The 19,056-nt window shown below is 41.6% G+C and overlaps 1 protein-coding gene across 1 annotated transcript in view; it reads right to left on the reverse strand.

The window, feature by feature from the left end:
• The window catches only part of LOC126335579 (ATP-binding cassette sub-family C member 4-like), a 149,661-nt gene that overhangs the window by 90,985 nt on the left and 39,620 nt on the right, over window positions 1-19,056 (reverse strand). Inside the window, exons 3-4 of the mRNA XM_049999010.1 lie at window positions 6,252-6,389; window positions 45-249 (exon numbers count right to left, since the gene is read on the reverse strand). Coding sequence (XP_049854967.1) covers window positions 45-249; window positions 6,252-6,389 — 343 coding nt within the window. The remainder of the gene's footprint in view (window positions 1-44; window positions 250-6,251; window positions 6,390-19,056) is intronic.

Here is a 19,056-nt window from a genome sequence, read left to right on the forward strand (position 1 = left end):
TTTATAAAACTAAAAGGAAAAGTAGGCCTAAATATTTACTTTACCTTTCTGTAGATAACTGAACAACAAGCAATTCTTGCTCTCATTCCAATACGTTGTCCCAGCAGATTGACTTGGTGCCACAGTGTCATGTTCACAAACAAAACAGCTATGAGGGCTCCTGCATACCAAAAGGCCTCTTCCCTTGTGACTGTCGATCCAGGATTAAAATGCTTTAGTAGATAACCCAAAAGCACTGGCTTTGCTGTACTGCATAAGACAGAAATTATTAATTACACATTTTAATAGTAACAAATGTGAATGATATTAACATATTATGTGTTTGATTAAAATAGCATCAAATATTTTGCTGTTCATTTAAAAAAATAAATAGATTACTTTGCTGATGTTCTGAGCTGAAGCAAAGAAAACCATTTTCACATACTAGATGGACAGAGGCCATCCCAATCAAAGACATTTCCTCCAAGGCAATGGTACAGGCATTCACTGAAATTTAGATGGTGCAGTTTGGGTGCCCATTTCTCATTACAACCAACAAGGGTCAACAAATTAATCATCACATTTCCAGGAATTGTTGAGATTATGTGGCTTCTAGAGCAATTGAACCACAAGCTACCATACAACAAGCAGTGGCAACTTAAAGCCACATTAATTCAGTGTAGTTGGCATACTGAGAACCACTACATCTACTAGTGGAATTTCTAGCACCAGTTCCACTAACTGATGTTTGCAGTTCTCCAACTTGGGTAACAACGCTGGAAAAAATCACAAAACCTCATGCTAATGCAGTAGCGAAACATGGTTCTCACTCAGTTTTCATCTACAGGTGTCTCAAAAACTGTTCCAATGTCAAGCTCCTCTCTACAGCCTCAAAACACTGGCCTGTCCCCTGTTTTCTGATGTGACACATACACTATTAATAATCTTCTCCAGTGAAAACCAACCATGGTTTCCATAGAGTGGGTCAAACCCATTTGGGTGCTTCCAACATCTTTCAACACTTTCCCAACACCTTCGCCTGTGCCTGTAGCAGTAACTATGACCCAAGCATCACTGGTCAGCTGTACCATGCCTGAACTTCGCACTGTGAGACTGAGGCTTCATTGGAGTTATTCGGCAGCCTGCCTCACCTGGCCATTCACGAAGTCAGATTTAAGTATTCTGGCATCCCTGGTGGTCTGCACCTTTGGGGAGGGGGTGGAGAGGAGTGGGGGGGGGGGCGAATGACACAGTCCAAAATTGATAATTTACAGTGTATTGAATGCAGTGTATCTTTATAAAACTCCATTCTCTGATTCTTGTTCCTTTTGGTTTTCTCTGATGATTCACGTGTGCTTTTGTGTCAGTTGTGCTCATAAAGTCAAATTTTGCTGTACAGTATCCATGTGTGCATTGTTTATACAGCACAGGAGATCCTACAAATTTAACTGTTTCTGAAGTCGTATTTAGTTTCACGTGGTTTCTAAATACGTACAGTTGATGTAGAAAGAAACACAAGTGAAACAAACAGTGAACATTAATTCAAATGAAAAAGAACTTGATTTCTGTACATGTCTGGACATTTATTTATTGAATTTGGACAACAGATGGAACGCATTATTTAAATTGCAAATAATGGAAGGAGTAACGGTACCTATTCACTCTACAGTCGAGGCGAATTGTGACTGCCAGGTATACAACAAGATTGAAAATATTACTGAGCTTTTGGACAATGACACCCACCCACCCACTCACCACACACACACACACACACACACACACACACACACACACACACACACACACACACACACACACTAGCGCGCGCGCGCGCGCAGCAGATGCACATGCACAGCTACATTCTCCTAGTCAACAACATTGTCCCATCACTGCAGCCAAACTTAGTTGAGTTGTGTAGAGTGAAGTGTTTGAGAAGAGCAAGGAAATGCCGAAGTGTGCTGAGAAGGGTGGCTAATAGTTGGGAGGGAGAGACAGGAGAGGAATGTGACAGAAGTGTGACACCAGTCAACATACCCTGACGGAGGTGGTTGAAGTTACATGGGGCACAAAGTGAAGTGGTGGGTTGGTTTATGGACGGGAAGAGATATCAGAGGAAGATTGAAAATTTGGACAGGAAAGTGTAGAATAAAGGTGAGAAGTGGGAGCCATGGGAACAGGGGTGGATGTGGCATAGGGGCTAGTGGAGGCTGAGGTCAGGGGTATTGTGGAATCAAAGAAGCGTTTTATGAAAAAAAGAGATTATGGAATTTAGGAGGACCCAGATGGCAAAGGTTGTGAAGAACCTACTGAAGTCAAGCAATCTACTCTCAGCAACACATTCTGCCACTGGGTGGCCAACATTTATCTCGGCCTCAATTTGTTGGTGGTCATTAATTAAGGTGGACAGTCAGCTGGTAGCCAAGCCGTAAGTTGATGCTTATTCTAACAAGCTGTCACTGGGACAGTGTCAATGGAATTTTATGTTGGCACAGCTGGGGATGGGCAGGGCCAGAATAGCAGTTGCCCAGCAGTCAAGAGGCAAGCAAGCAATCTTCACAGGTAAAGGAGTGGATTTTTTTCTGGAGTAGGGTGCAAGGCAGTTACCATTCATCAGGAGAGCTGTAATGGTTGATGCACCAAAGGTGGTGGATTCCACAATATGGAAGATAATGGCAACATAGAATCCTTGAAATTACATATTAAATCACAGGATCATTGTATTGTAAATCTAAGCATATCAGCACAATTGCAGCACTGAGATGCATGTATTGTTACTTTAATAACAATTTTATTGTAAAAACTACACAAGCTACATTGGCACTGTACATGAACAATATTATGCAAATGCTTATAAATGACAAACTCTTGAATGTGTTGAATGATCTTTACAATAAAGATGCTGGATGAATGCTGAGAACACTAGCTAATGTCACTGAATGTCATTAATTGATGTCTATTTCGTTTACTGAATTACATCATGTTTTATTTATTGTTGGTATGCAAATGTTCAGAACATCAATTCCTCCACATTTACACATAGGCTGAATGCAACATGACAGTCCTTCAACCTTTCCCTATTTATCTGTGTGTTATATTTACATGAAACTTACATTCTGACAGGGATTTCACTTGACTCTGGAGCTTTGTTCAGTTTTAATTAATACAGCTGTTTCTCAATGCCAGTGACACTAATATCTATTTCAGTCATATTTGGAGAGCTATGAGAATTAAATACACCTGGATTTTCATTTGTAAATGAACATTTGAAAACTGAGTTAAAAATTTCTGCTTTTTTTCCACCCTGAGTTTTAATACCTGGCACATACATATATGTCTGCACCCTAACTTTGGTACCACTAACAGCCTTTAGAAATGATCACAATTTCCTTGGGTTTGTGAGAGATCTCTCAATAACATACTGTTACAGTAATTGTTGAAGGATTCATGAATTGCACTCTTGACATCCTAACATATTTCATTCAGTATCTATCTATTGCCCAATGATTTGTTTATACGTATTATCCAGTAGCTTTTGTCTTCTTAGTCTGCCTCCATTGCTATGTGGTCAGTGTATCTGGCTATTGTGTAGAGGACCCGAGTTCAAGTCCTGGTACTACCAGGGATTTCTCCTTGGTTGAAGGACTGGCACAGGGTGTGTTTAGGTTTGTGAAGTGAATTGAGGAGCTATGTGAAAGAGAAGTAGCAGCTCACAGGTCTAGAAAGCCAACAGCGGCAGGGAGAGTCATGTGCTGAGGCCATGCTCCTCCACAGTACATCCAAAAGATGACTTTGACAGATGATGGTACGCCAGTTGGTCAGCTCCAAGTGATCCATCTAGGCCAGAATATGGAATATATCTGTTTCTTTGGAAGTTTCTTTGCAGTGACTGTATATCTTGAATGGTCCCTACCATTATCAACTGTTCTACTTGGTACATATTTACCCAGTGCATGGTCAACTATTCTTTTGCACTTGAATCACACTTCTTTCACATACTCCAGTTCAGAGCTAAATATTCGAAGTTTCTCACTGAGATATAACACTACTACCTCTTTATCTAGTTTACGGAATATACATACTTTCTGCTTGTTTTAGTTCAAATTCATACTTTGGTAATCATTGTTGCTAGAACTGCCTCATGGTCACTGATTGCATCAGATGTACGATATTTCCAAACTGGGGCAAAAATTTGATAGTGCCCCTCAAGCGTTTAAGGTAGGATGTCAATTTTTTTTTTTTTTTTTTTAAATCGATCTTTCAAAACTATGTTCATTTTATAGTGCACATCTTTCTGAACTGTTTGATATATTGCCTCATCAAAGTTCGTAAAACATTTTGCTATGTGAAAAATCAAAATGTCATTGTCTAATACTGAAAAAACTGTTAATACAGATAGTTGATGGGGACAGCTGAAAATGTGTGCCCTGACCGGGACTCGAACCCGGGATCCCCTGCTTGCATGGCAGACGCAGGAGATCCTGGGTTCGAGTCCCAGTCAGGGCACACATTTTCAGCTGTCCACCACCAAGGTATGTCAACAACACCTGTCGGCAGCTGAGATTTTCAATTAATTATCATTTATTCTAGAGAAGCTTCACAATCATCAATGGTATCTGTTCTTTTGAGAACGGTTACTATCTTCATAAACATAAACAGTATCCACGACTGGTGTGGTTTTTTTCACTTAATTACATCTATTTTGCCACTGTCTGCTACATAAAATGAAAGAGGCCTTTCTAATGTTGCAGCAACTGTTAACATGAGCCAAACATGTGAGACTGTTTTGGCACAAATGGTCATTTATATCTATCACATTTACACAAATAACATGACAGAATATAATTCACGAAGTACCAATATCAAATGCTTATTAGGCCTATTAAAAACAAAAAGTTTTGTTAGGAATTAGTTTCACATTTCATTCAAACGCTCCAGATTCTCAAGCACGAGATCAAAAAGCAGTTGTAGTACGAAATTTCTAAAAAGATTTGGAATCATCATATTCTTCCATACAACTTGTGTGATGTCTCCATTTCTTGTACAACATGTTTTCCGCGTTATTCCGAGATCTTAAGAAGCTGGTACCAGGGACTGTATTTACTACTAGCCATTAGTACTGTAGCGATCTGGCAAAAATTTTCTGTCGAAACTTCATTTTATTGAATGTACTGAGAAGATAATATGTAATCTTTCTTAAGTGTTATTCCTGTTAGGCATTTATTTCCATTCTGGCAGATTTCGCTAGTAATTTTAACAAAGCTGATCATTTGCACACCCAATCAGCCACATAAACAAACAGCGATTTGCATAACCCATTCCGGTTTGTTCTGTTCAGCTAGTATAGCCAGATGCCCATTTGTCTGTGGCAATTTTTTTTTTATTTCTAGACGCGACGGTGATTCCCCTGGCGGAGATATCATGCACACTATGCACACATTCAGGTATCAACTTATGATTCCTTCAGAAATCAACTTAGAATGTGTTCAAAAACCAACAGGGAAGCGTTTCAGAATAATATGAATAATTGATAGACCAAAGTGCGCTGGTGCTAGGCGCTTTGTGAAACAAGGCTTTTTTCTTCGAGAACATGAATTTGCGCCCACTGAAATTGCTGCTAGGGGCAGATACCCCCACCCCGTGCCCCCCCCCCCCCCCCCCCCAGATCTGGGCCTGTCATTGATATCAGATACAGCGAACATCCTGAAAGCAAACAGGGACTGCCAAGAGATCTAACATATTTCAGTCACGAGGGGGTTCCAAAGTGTGTGTTCTACGTGGATTTCAGAGAAGCAATTTAAAATATTATGCAGAATGTCTTTAGTCATGCCAACCAACAACAAAACTGTCACTATCCCAATTGATAGTTGGGTGATTTAAATTACAAATGATGACAGGATGACTGAGGAACTTACGTACTGGTAAACTTAGGTTTTCTATAAAGTTGTGTTGCCCAAACAATTACACATACAGCTGTAGTTACTATCTTGATAAATTTGAAGTGTGAAAAACAGACCATCTCCATTTACCACTTGCCTATCCTTTTGATATATGCTTAAATTTCCCCACAAATCTTACTACTATCAGTGGTGGATTTTAACTAGCTTTCATTACCTACCATTATGTGAGCTCCACTGCTTTCCAGCAGTGCTTCATACTCTGTCATTTCATTGCAGATCAAATAAACACAAACCAGTGACTTTAGAAGAAATTCATTACTCAAATTTCCTTTATTACTTATATTGGCATTTAATGATTCATCTAAGTTCACTCACCTAAGTACAAATATAGCTATGCCTGAGAGTATTCCTTGGTATAATAATTGACCAGCAAATGTATGATAAATTGCTCTCAAAAGACTTGGTTTCCTTTTCTCCTTTCTATTTGCTGCAGCCAGTTCTTTCTGCCAGTTCCTGAAAAACAGATCATATTAACATTATAAACGGTTTTCATTTTCCTGACGAAGCAACTGCCAGTTGCGAAAGCTCGTAATTCTGTGTGTGTGTTTGTGTGTTTTGTTCATGTGCCTGTCTGCCGGCGCTTTCCCGCTTGGTAAGTCTTGGAATCTTTGTTTTTAATATATATATATATATATATATATATATATATATACCAAGACTTACCAAGCGGGAAAGCGCCGGTAGATAGGCACAATAAAATAACACACACACAAAATTTCAGGCTTTCGCAATCGGCGGTTGCTTTATCATTAAAGAGGGAAGGAGAAGGAAAGATGAAAGGATGTGGGTTTTAAGGGAGAGGGTAAGGAGTCATTCCAATCCCGGGAGCGGAAAGACTTACCTTAGGGGAAAAAAAGGATAGGTAAATACTTGCACATACACACACACATATCCATCCATACATATACAGACACAAGCAGACATATTTAAAGGCAAAGAGTTTGGGCTGAAAAAAACCAATTTTTTTTCTGCCGCATACCCGTGTATGAAGTACACACAGAAATATTATTGACAAATAGAAAGAAATGTCAATATGTGCTACGTCAGTAAAAAGGCAGGTGCTCAAACTGGTGGAACATGATCCTAGGCCCTTCAACTGTGCCAGTACCTCATTAAAGAGTAACAGACTTTCTGCCCATCAGCTCTAGCAGTATTCCCAGGTCATGTTTGCAAATAAGGGCCTCGTCATTTACACCTCATCAATGAGATATACGGTTTGCAATAATGGAGAACATTTTTGCCCAGCAACAAATTTATAATGACCTCGAGCAGTTCACTTTAGTGGTCAGTAGCCTCGACCAACGAGCCACTTCCATTGACGGTTGCACTATTCCCGTGTAAATGACTGTTTGACTGCACACACCACTCACAGGCTGGAAAACTTAAGTGCTTCTACTCTGGACGACGTAGAGGCCAGTGAGAGTCCTACCACGTAACTTGGATCTGAACTCCACAGCATTTAAAATGACTATGCGACACAACAGGATGAAACTACCATGTTACCGGTACCTAAGGAGAATAGTGTACTGGAAGATACTCAGATAGTAACAGAATGTGAAATACGAGCAGCCTGCATAACATTAGAGTGGTTTAGACATCGCCCAGTGCAACTGTCTTTTCTCAGACAGCAGCGTCCTCAGAAGCCCGGCAGACCGTGAAGCCGTGGGGCGTGTCCACATACATAACACTGCATCACATTCACACCACCCCCTTTCCACCATGTTCATCAGATATCTGTTGGATTACACTGGAATGACTACATGAGAACAACATCTCCACTGAGAGGGTTAATCTCACAAGGACTTAACTGCCAACTTCAAATGGCACCGTGGAAACACCAGAGGAACCGAGACTGCACACAGCTCCCCTGCTGTCTGCTGCTGCTGCTGCTCCTTTCAACCTCAACTCCTTGGGACCAGCTGTGTGGCCTACTTCAGTTATATGCCCACCATACCCAGCTGCCCACACACGAGCTGACTGCATAGTCAAGTACAGATTCCCCTTTGCCGCTGGTGGTTTGTACTTTGATATGGGGTGGGGGGGGAGGGAGGGAAGGGCTGTATGGGATTGATATTATCAACAAATCAATGTGACAAATGAAATTCAGTGTCTCTTCAACTTCTCATGTTCTTTGTTGTTTCCTGTTTTCTGTAGTTATTTAATGCTGTTTTGTTGTTATTGTGATCTTCAGTCCTGAGACTGGTTTGATGCAGATCTCCATGCTACTCTATCCTGTGCAAGCATCTCTGAGTAACTACAGCAACCTACATCCTTCTGAATCTGCTTAGTGTATTCATTTCTTGGTCCCCCTCCACGATTTTTACCCTCCACACTGCCTTCCAATAGTAAGTTGGTGATCCCTTGATGCCTCAGAACATGCCTTACCAACTGATCCCTTCTTCTAGTCAAGTTGTGCCACAAACTCCTCTTCTCCCCAATTCTATTCAATACCTCCTCATTAGTTATGTGATCTACCCATCTAATCTTCAGCATTCTTCTGTAGCACCACATTTCGAAAGCTTCCATTCTCTTCTTGTCCAAACTATTTATCGTCCATGTTTCACTTCCATACATGGTTACACCGCATACAAATACTTTCAGAAACAACTTCCGGACACTTAAATCTATACTCGATGTTCACAAATTTCTCTTCTTCAGAAACGATTTCCTTGCCATTGGCAGTCTACATGTTATATCCTCTCTACTTCGACCATCTTCAGTTGTTTTTCTCCACAAACAGCAAAACTCATTTACTATTTTAAGTGTCTCATTTCCTAATATAATTCCCTTAGCATCACCTGATTTAATTCGACTATATTCCATTATATTCGTTTTGCTTTTGTTGATGTACATCTTATATACTGTCCGCCCCCGGTAGCTGAGTGGTCAGCGCGACAGACTGTCAATCCTTAGAGTCTGGCTTCGATTCCCGGTTGGGCCAGATATTTTCTCCGCTCATGCACTGGGTGTTTGTGTTGTCCTAATCATTATCATTTCACCCCCATCGATGCGCAAGTCGCCAAAGTGGAGTCAAATCGAAACACTTGCGAACTGTCTAACCCACCAGGGACCCTAGTCACGCGACATTTTATCTTATATCCTCCTTTAACGTGCACACATGTCTGTTTTGTGGCTGTGCGCAACAAATTGTAATCAACATACCGATAGTCCATGTATTTTTTATGTAGACAGTAGTGTCCCTACAAAGTCATTTAATAAATTCTATGAGGCTGTGATCCTACAACATACAGAACTTCGTGAAATACAATGATCACAAATCGTAGTGGTTTAACATCGATTTTGGAACTTTGAAAATCCTATATCATAGCATGTCTCCCCCCCCATCAGCAGGATGAAATGAGATGCTGCACACTATTACATAGGGATGTTTAATTAGATTGTTCATGGGAGTAGAATTCCGAAATAGAGGAAAATAAAGGAAGCCAGCACAAACTTCACTGAAATGGCAAGTGGTATTTCCATAAAGGTGGTGAAATTTTAACAGATGAATTGTGAAAATCTACCACGTAATGACATAGTCGCTGAACAGTTTTGATTCAAGAGCAAAGAAAATAGGAAAGAGCAAATTCGAAGACAAAAGTAACACTTAAGGACACAACGCACGAGCGACTGATCGCAGCGGTCCATCACATGGCGTACTGAGGACTTCATAGACCGGACATGTTCTTGTGTGAGCAAATTGCACTAATCAGTCACTCATCGCTGATCGCACGGAAATCTCATGGATCACAGCTGCAGTTCAGCCTGCCTGGCTGATTAACAGCGATGTGTGACAATATGCACAGGACACCAAATAATAAGAAGTGCAACGCCCGTGTTACGATACAGGTACACAGAATGACAGTAGCGCTCATAGTGGCCTGGCAGTGAACTTCAAATACGTGGTAAACATGACGCAAAAATCCATATTCTTGACCTGAGAAATACGGCTATTGGATGTAATGTTTTTCATTTATACTTTATCGGTAAGCCTCATAGTGCTTTACTTGTAAATGTGTCCGTGGCCTTACAAAGTACTTTACTGAGGTGACAAAAGTCAACGGGATAGCAATATGCACATATACAGATGGCGGTAATATTGTGTGCACAAGCTATAAAAGGGCAGTGCACTGGTGGGGCTGTCATTTGTACTTACTGATTTGTGTGAAAAGGTATCTGGGGTGATTACGGTCGCACGACAGGAATTAGCAGACTATGAATGCGGACGCACGGAACATTCCGTTTCGGAAGTCATTAGGAATTTAGTATTCCGAGATCCACAATTGAAGAGTTTGCCGAGATTACCATCTTCTCGCCACGGACAACCCAGTGGCCGATGGCTTCCCTTAACGACTGAGAGCAGCGCGTTCGTGTAGAGTTGTCAGTGCTGACAAGCAACACTGCTTGAAACGACCACAGAAATCAGTGTTGGATGTATGATGAACATATGTTTCAGGACAGTGCGGGCAAATCTGGCGTTAATGGGCCACGACAGCAGATGACTGATACGATTGCCTTTCCTGATAGCATGACACCACCTGCAGTGCCTTTCGTGGGCTCATGACCATATCAGATGGACCCTTGACGAATGGAAAACCGTGGACTGGATAGACGAGTCTCGATATCAGTTGGTAAGAACTGATGGTAGGGTTTGGGTGTGGCACAGACCCGATGAAGCCATGCACCCATGTTGTGAACAAAACTCTGTGCAAGCTGGCGGTGGCTCCATAATATTATCAGCTGTGTTTCTATGAAACAATCGGCGTCCTCTGGGCCAACTAAACCGAGCATAAATTGGAAATGATTATGTCCGGCTAATTGAAGACCATTTGCAGCCATTCGTGGACTTTACCTTCCCAAAGAATGATGGAATTTTCTATGGATGACAATCCGCAACGCCAACGGGGCACAACTGTTCACGATTGGTTTGAAGAACATTGTGGGCAGTTCGAGCGAGTGATTTGGCCATCCAGACTGCCCGACATGAATTCCATCGAACATTTACGGGACATAATCGAGAGCTCAGTTTGTGCACAATATCCCGTACCGGCAACACTTTCGCAGTTACGAACAGCTACAGAAGTAGCACGGCTCAATACTGCTGCTGCAGACTTTCAATACTTGTTGAGTCCTATCACATCAAGTTGCTGCAAAAGGAAGTCCGACATGATATCAGGAACTATCCCATGACTTTTGTCAGCTCAGTGTATACCGGTATTCGAGAAATCTCAATCAAAAACTAATATTAACTTGTCGTAGCTGGGGTTGACAGTGATGTAAAATTTTGTAAACGGCATTGTGGCCACCTTCTGACTGTAAAAGTACCTTTTTGAGAAACTCAATATTGCATTTTCGACTGCGTGGCTTGCATCAAGTGAAAATAATTTGGCTTCAGCACCCGTCAGAACCAAAAAATTATCTGACATGACATGACACAGAAGTCGGTTCCTTCGCATTCTGTTCCTCATTGCGATCTTCTTGTGTGTACTGCATTATTTGAATCGCATTGTAAATATGTTGCTCGTATTCCGCTTACCCCTTGCTTGCATCAGTAGTACAGTATTGGGAGGATAAATGACTCCATTTTGTTACACATAAAACGGGAGTTTCGTTTGTTGTATGGTGTTTTGAGACCTGGTGTTTATTTGTACTGATTATGAATCTGTTTGGGTTTTCGAAAACTTATGAAAAAAAATAGAACGATAAATCATTAAAAAATACAAGTACTGTTCTCAAACTCAGGTAGTTAAAACATTATTTCCTATAGTCAAAACAATAAAATCACGAGACTTAATATAAACAACAGATGCTACCGTCTGTCTCCGTATGACTCCGCTTGACTATGACGTCATGTTTTCAACTGCTGCTAGCCGCAACGTTCAAATAGCTGCATTATAGCTACTTGGTGATCGTGTGTTCAGTATTAAATGATGAAACATTTAGCGATGAATGACGATGCAGATACTCCTGGCCCTTAGGTGCCACGTACAATTCGGACTTCTGGAAGACTTAGGAAAAACGAAAAACACTCACGGAATTATGACGGTTCCTCGCCCCACAAACCTGCACAACGCTTCACGTTGTTCACCCACTGTCGCGTTCACTAGTGCAGGCATAGCGGCAGATCATAGTTACGTTGCGATTTAATACAGGTTTACTATTTTAAATCTACGGTTCCAACCCGTTCCAGTGGCTCCAAAATAAGTTACCTGGGAAGTGCCGAACGTCGATCCTGCGGTAATTAAGACCTGGACGTAAGCTCTTTTCTAATCGAATCGCCAATTGCTGAAACCAAATAAGTCAAAATTTTCAGTTTTAGTTTTTTCACTGCGTAGTACATTTAAGAGTATAGTTTATCGTTTGGTGCTGGAATGAAACGCGTCATGGTCCTGCAAATGGTAGAAAAGGATGTGCATTTTACGCTGTTTGTTGTTGAAGCCAAACAAGTTACTGACTTCTTTCGCTTCAACAGATGCTGCTCGTTCCCGCACAGAATCTGTTTTCCTCCAATACTACACATTGTTGATAAAATTATCAACTTCCTTCGTTGAAGCACTAACAGTCATTGTTCCTGTTCACTGTGCGGCAGTTGGTTGTATTACTATGACTCCAAAATGGAAGAATAGTAGTGCAGATTGTGATAGAAATAAGGTCAAGACAGCTCGTACCAGAGGACTGCCTTATCGAAACAGAGGAGGTTATGTTCCACGGAAAGCAGCTAGAGAATCTTACTGCTAAATATGTCTTTCTTGGAACAACCGTAGGAAACTGTACAGATGTAAACAAAATCAATATTGCCAGCAATGCCAATCTTAGGCCTATATTATTAATTTCTTTCAGCTGCAGAATGAAATGTTATGACTCCATAGCCATAGTTTTTCGTTACACGCAAAACTTTCCGCTTCCACATATCCCGATCCAACATATAATATCTGCGCCAACAGTGGGAGTACTGTTTCAGCATGCATGATCTGAAAACTGAACGCTCCACTGTGTTCTTGTACCATGAAGGATTAGGAAAGAAAGGTGCAAACGAAGTAGCATCTTCGGTTTCTGATTACATAAAAAGTGGATCTCAGTAAAAATGTGACTGATCTTTTGTTTCCTGATAGCTGTGTCGGCCAGAACAAAAGTCACAGATTTACACTCATATGTATGGGCATGGTTCAAGCTGGAATGCTCAAGAGCATAATACACAAATTTCCAGAGGGAGGCCACTCATTCCTCCTGTGTGATCGCGACTTTGGACGATGTATGAGGAAAATAAAAACTCGTGACCGCATTTACACCCCTTATGAAACATAGAACTCATAAAAGCAGTAAAAGGAATGTGACAGTAAAATTAGTTAATGGAGAGGAAACACTAGATTTCGACAAATGGTGGCCAAAATATTTTAGAAAAAGCGATGTTTCCTGTGAGACACTGACAGAACACCGCAATAAAAGAAGTCCTTCACTCCGTGTAGATTAAAAGAAATACACTACTGGCCATTAAAATTGCTACACCAAGAAGAAATGCAGATGATGAACGGGTATTCACTGGACAAATATATTATACTAGAACTGAGATGTGATTACATTTTCACGCAATTTGGGTGCATAGATCCTGAGAAATCAGCACCCAGAACAACCACCTCTGGCCGTCATAACGGCCTTGATACGCCTGGACATTGATCCAAACAGAGCTTGGATGGTGTGTACAGGTAAAGCTGCTCGTGCAGCTTCAACACGATACCACAGTTCATCAAGAGTAGTGACTGGCGTATCGTGACGAGCCAGTTGCTCGGCCACCATTGACCAGACGTTTTCAGTTGGTGAGAGATCTGGAGAATGTGCTGGCCAGGGCAGCAGCCGAACATTTTCTGTATCCAGAAAGACCCGTACAGGACCTGCAACATGCGGCAGTGCATTATCCTGCTGAAGTGTCGGGTTTCGCAGGGATCGAACGAAGGGTAGAGCCACGGGTCGTAACACATCTGAAATGTAACGTCCAGTGTTCAAAGGGTCGTCACTGTGAACAAGAGGTGACCGAGACGTGTAACCATTGGCACCCCATACCATCACGCCGGGGGATACGCCAGTACAGCGATGACGAATACACGCTTCCAATGTGCGTTCACCGCGATATCGCCAAACACGGATGTGACCATCATAATGCTGTAAACAGAACCTTGATTCATCCGAAAAAAATGACGTTTTGCCATTCGTGCACCCAGGTTCGTCGTTGAGTACACCATCGCAGGCGCTCCTGTCTGTGACGCAGCGTGTCAAGGGTAACTCCCGCCATGGTCTCCGAGCTGATAGTCCATGCTGCTGCAAACGTCGTCGAAGTGTTTGTGCAGATGGTTGTTGTCTTGCAAGCCTCCTGTCTGTTGACTCAGGGATCGAGACTTGCGTGCACAATCCGTTACAGCCATGTGGATAAGATGCCTGTCATCTCGACTGCTAGTGATACGAGGCCGTTGGGATCCAGCACGGCTTTCCGTATTACCCTCCTGAGCCCTCCGATTCCATATTCTGCTAACAGTCATTGGATCTCGACCAACGCGAGCAGCAATGTCGCGATAAGATAAACCGCAATCGCGATAGGCTACAAGCCGACCTTTATCAAAGTCGGAAACGTGATGGTACGCATTTCTCCTCCTTAAACGAGGCACCACAACAGCGTTTCACCAGTCAACGCCGGTCAACTGCAGTTTGTGTAAGAGAAATCAGTTTGAAACTTTCCTCATGTCAGCACGTTGTAGGTGTCGCCATCGGCGCCAACCTTGTGTGAATGCTCTGAAAGGCTAACCATTTCCATATCATAGCATCTTCTTCCTGTCGGCTAAATTTCGCACCCGTAGCACGTCATTTTCGTGGTGTAGCAATTTTAATGGCCAGTAATGAACAATATCTTGAGACAGGAGAGGTGGTTGGCCTTCCGTATATCAGTGGATTAGTAAGGCATACTTTTCACTTAAGAAAATAACATGAGCCCATCACTCCAGGATTAATGGGCAGCATTCCAATGGCCTACCCAACATACCAAGTACCTATTTCCATAATGAAGATGGAAAATGTGCAAAGAGATCATTCTATGAAGAAGTGCTTTCTTGGCCAGTGATTGACTAAAATTATAGCTAATGCACAGTTAATCATCATCTTCATCTTCTCTCCAGGTATTAGGCAGGAACTGCCTGCTATGGTATCCATCTCTATCGGGGTCGTCCTAAGTCTCTTCTCCCATGGCACTAATAATTTCTTGCCTTTAAGGGAAGTCACTCACTCTCCATTCTTTGTAGATGTTCGTTCCATTTTCTTCTGTAATCTCGAATTTTATCAGTGAGGCTAAAGATTCGCAGTGAGGCTAAAGATTCGCAGCTATTCTCTAATATCTTGTTTTCTTAGCCTATCTTCTCTTGTGCAACCCTTAACACCTCTAAGGAATTTTATTTCTTGTGCCTGAATCCGGCTTTCTTGCTTCTTGGTAATCAACCGGGTCTCACTTCCATTCAGCTGTGTGGGAACTGCAGCAGTTTTGCAAAATTTAATTGGTCTTCCCTTGTTTTGTTTTTTCGGTTTCTGTTAATTGTTTCGCATACCTGACTGAATTTACTAATCTTAATTTCATAACCATATGTCATTTCACATCCGAGGTAATTGAAATGGATTACTTGCTCTAAAATCTTCTGATCTATCACTATTTTAGTTCTGATTCGTTATTTCCCTATGAAGGCCACTGACTTAGTTTTTTCTTTTGAAATTTCCATGTTAAATTTTGCACTTATTTCTTTTAGCAAGTAGATACCTTTCTGAACCTCCCTCCATGAACCATAGACCTTGCCGTTGGTGGGGAGGCTTGCATGCCTCAGCGATACAGATAGCCGTACCGTAGGTGCAACCACAACGGAGGGGTATCTGTTGAGAGGCCAGACGAACGTGTGGTTTCTGAATAGGGGCAGCAGCCTTTTCAGTAGTTGCAGGGGCAACAGTCTGGATGATTGACTGATATGGCCTTGTAACACTAACCAAAATAGCCTTGCTGTGCTGGTACTGCGAACGGCTGAAAGCAAGGGGAAACTACGGCCGTAATTTTTTATCGAGGGCATGCAGCTTTACTGTATGGATGAATGATGATGGAGTCCTCTTGGGTAAAATATTCCGGAGGTAAAATAGTCCCCCATTCGGATCTCTGGGCGGGGACTACTCAGGAGGACGTCATTATCAGGAGAAAGAAAACTGGCGTTCTATGGATCGGAGCGTGGAATGTCAGATCCCTTAATCGGTCAGGTAGGTTAGAAAATTTAAAAAGGGAAATGGATAGGTTAAAGTTGGATATAGTGGGAATTAGTGAAGTTCGGTGGCAGGAGGAACAAGACTTTTGGTCGGGTGAATACAGGGTTATAAATACCAAATCAAATAGGAGTAATGCAGGAGTAGATTTAATAATGAATAAAGCAAAAGGAATGCGGGTAAGCTACTACAAACAGCGCAGCTAACGCATTATTGTGGCCAAGATAGACACGAAGTCCACGCCTACTACAGTAGTACAAGTTTATATGCCAACTAGCTCTGCAGATGACGAAGAAATTGAAGAAATGTATGATGAGATTAAAGAAATTATTCAGGTAGTGAAGGGAGAAGAAAATTTAATAGTCATGGGTGACTGGAATTCGTGAGTAGGAAAAGGGAAAGAAGGAAATGTAGTAGGTGAATATGGATTGGGGTTAAGAAATGAAAGAGGAAGCCGCCTGGTGCAATTTTACACAGAGCACAACTTAATCATAGCAAACTCTTGGTTCAAGAATCATAAAAGAAGGTTGTATACATGGAAGAAGCCTGGAGATACTGACAGGTTTCAGATAGGTTATATAATGGTAAGACAGAGATTTAGGAATCAGGTTTTAAATTGTAGGACATTTCCAGGGGCAGATGTGGACTCTGACCACTATCTATTGGTTATGACCTCTAGGTTAAAACTGAAGAAACTGCAAAAAGTGGGAATTTAAGGACATGGGATCTGGATAAGCTGAAAGAACCAGAGGTTGTACAGAGTTTCAAGGAGAGCATAAGGGAACAATTGACAAGAATGGGGGAAAGAAATACATTAGAAGAAGAATGGGTAGCTTTGAGGGATGAAGTAGTGAAGGAAGCAGAGGATCAAGTAGGTAAAAAGAGGAGGGCTAGTTGAAATCCTTGGGTAACAGAAGAAATATTGAATTTAATTGATGAAAGGAGAAAATATAAAAATGCAGTAAATGAACCAGGCAAAAAGGAATACAAATGTCTCAAAAATGAGATCGACAGGATGTGTAAAAAGGCTAAGCAGGGATGGCTACAGGACAAATGTAAGGATGTACAGACTTATCTCACTAGCAGTAAGATCGATACTGCCTGGAGGAAAATTAAAGAGACCTTTGGAGAAAAGAGAAGCACTTGTATGAATATCAAGAGCTCAGATGGAAACCCAGTTCTAAGCAAATAAGGGAAAGCAGAAAGGTGTAAGGAGTATATAGAGGGTCTATGCAAGTCGATGTACTCGAGGACAATATTATGGAAATGGAAGAGGATGTAGATGAAGATGAATTGGGAGATATGATACTGCGTGAAGAGTTTGACAGAGCACTGAAAAACCTTGTTTCGACAAGGCCTCGCGAGAAGACAACATTCCATTAGAACTACTGATAGCCTTGGCAGGGCCAGCCCTGACAAAACTCGGCCATCTGGTGAGCAAGATGTATGAGACAGGCGAAATACCCTCAGACTTCAAGAAGAATATAATAATATGAATCCCAAAGACAGCAGGTGTTGACAGGTGTGAAAATTACTGAACTATCAGTTTAACAATCCACGGCTGCAAAATACTGACACGAATTCTTTACAGACGAATGGAAAAACTGGTAGAAGCCGACCTCGGGGAAGATCAGTTTGGATTCCGTAGAAATATTGGAACACGTGAGGCAATACTGACCCTACGATTTATTTTAGAAGCTAGATTAAGAAAAGGCAAAACCTACGTTTCTAGCATTTGTAGACTCAGAAAAAGCTTTTGACAATGTTGACTGGAACACTCTCTTTCAAATTCTGAAGGTGGCAGGTGTAAAATACAGGGAGAGAAAGGCTATTTACAATTTGTACAGAAACCAGATAGCAGTTATAAGAGTCGAGGGATGCAGTGGTTGGGAAGGGAGTGAGACAGGGTTGTAGCCTCTCCCCGACGTTGTTCAATCTGTATATTGAGCAAGCAGTAAAAGAAACAAAAGAAAAATTCTGAGTAGGTATTAAAATCCATGGAGAAGAAATAAAAACTTTAAGGTTCGCCGATGACATTGTAATTCTGTCAGAGACAGCAAAGGACTTGAAAGAGCAGTTGAATGGAATTGACAGTGTCTTGAAAGGGGGATATAAGACGAACATCAACAAAAGCAAAATGAGGATAATGGACTGTAGTCTAATTAAGTGGGGTGACGCTGAGGGAATTAGATTGGGAAATGAGACACTAAAAGTAGTAAAGGAGCTTTGCTATTTGGGGAGCTAAGTAACTGATGATGGTCGAAGTAGAGAGGATATAAAATGTATACTGGCAATGGCAAAGAAAGCGTTTCTGAAGAAGAGAAATTTGTTAACATCGAGTATAGATTTAAGTGTCAGGAAGTCGTTTCTGAAAGTATTTGTATGGAGTGTAGCCATGTATGGAAGTGAAACATGGACGATAAATAGTTTGGACAAGAAGAGAATAGAAGCTTTCGAAATGTGGTGCTACAGAAGAATGCTGACGATTAGGTGGGTAGATCATATCACTAATGAGGTGATATTGAATAGGATTGGGGAGAAGAGATGTTCGTGGCACAACTTGACCAGAAGAAGGAATCGGTTGGTAGGACATGTTCTTAGGCATCAAGGGATCACCAATTTAGTATTGGAGGGCAGAGTGGAGGGTAAAAATCGTAGAGGGAGACCAAGAGATGAATACACTAAGCAGATTCACAAGGATGTAGGCTGCAGTATGTACTGGGAGATGAAGAAGCTTCCACAGGATAGAGTAGCATGGAGAGGTGCATCAAACCAGTCTCAAGACTGAAGACCACAACAACAACAACCTTTCTGAAGGTCATCTTCCTTATCTGCTAGGATCACT

The sequence above is a fragment of the Schistocerca gregaria genome, chromosome 2 (assembly GCF_023897955.1).
Source record: "Schistocerca gregaria isolate iqSchGreg1 chromosome 2, iqSchGreg1.2, whole genome shotgun sequence".
Taxonomy (NCBI): domain Eukaryota; kingdom Metazoa; phylum Arthropoda; class Insecta; order Orthoptera; family Acrididae; genus Schistocerca; species Schistocerca gregaria.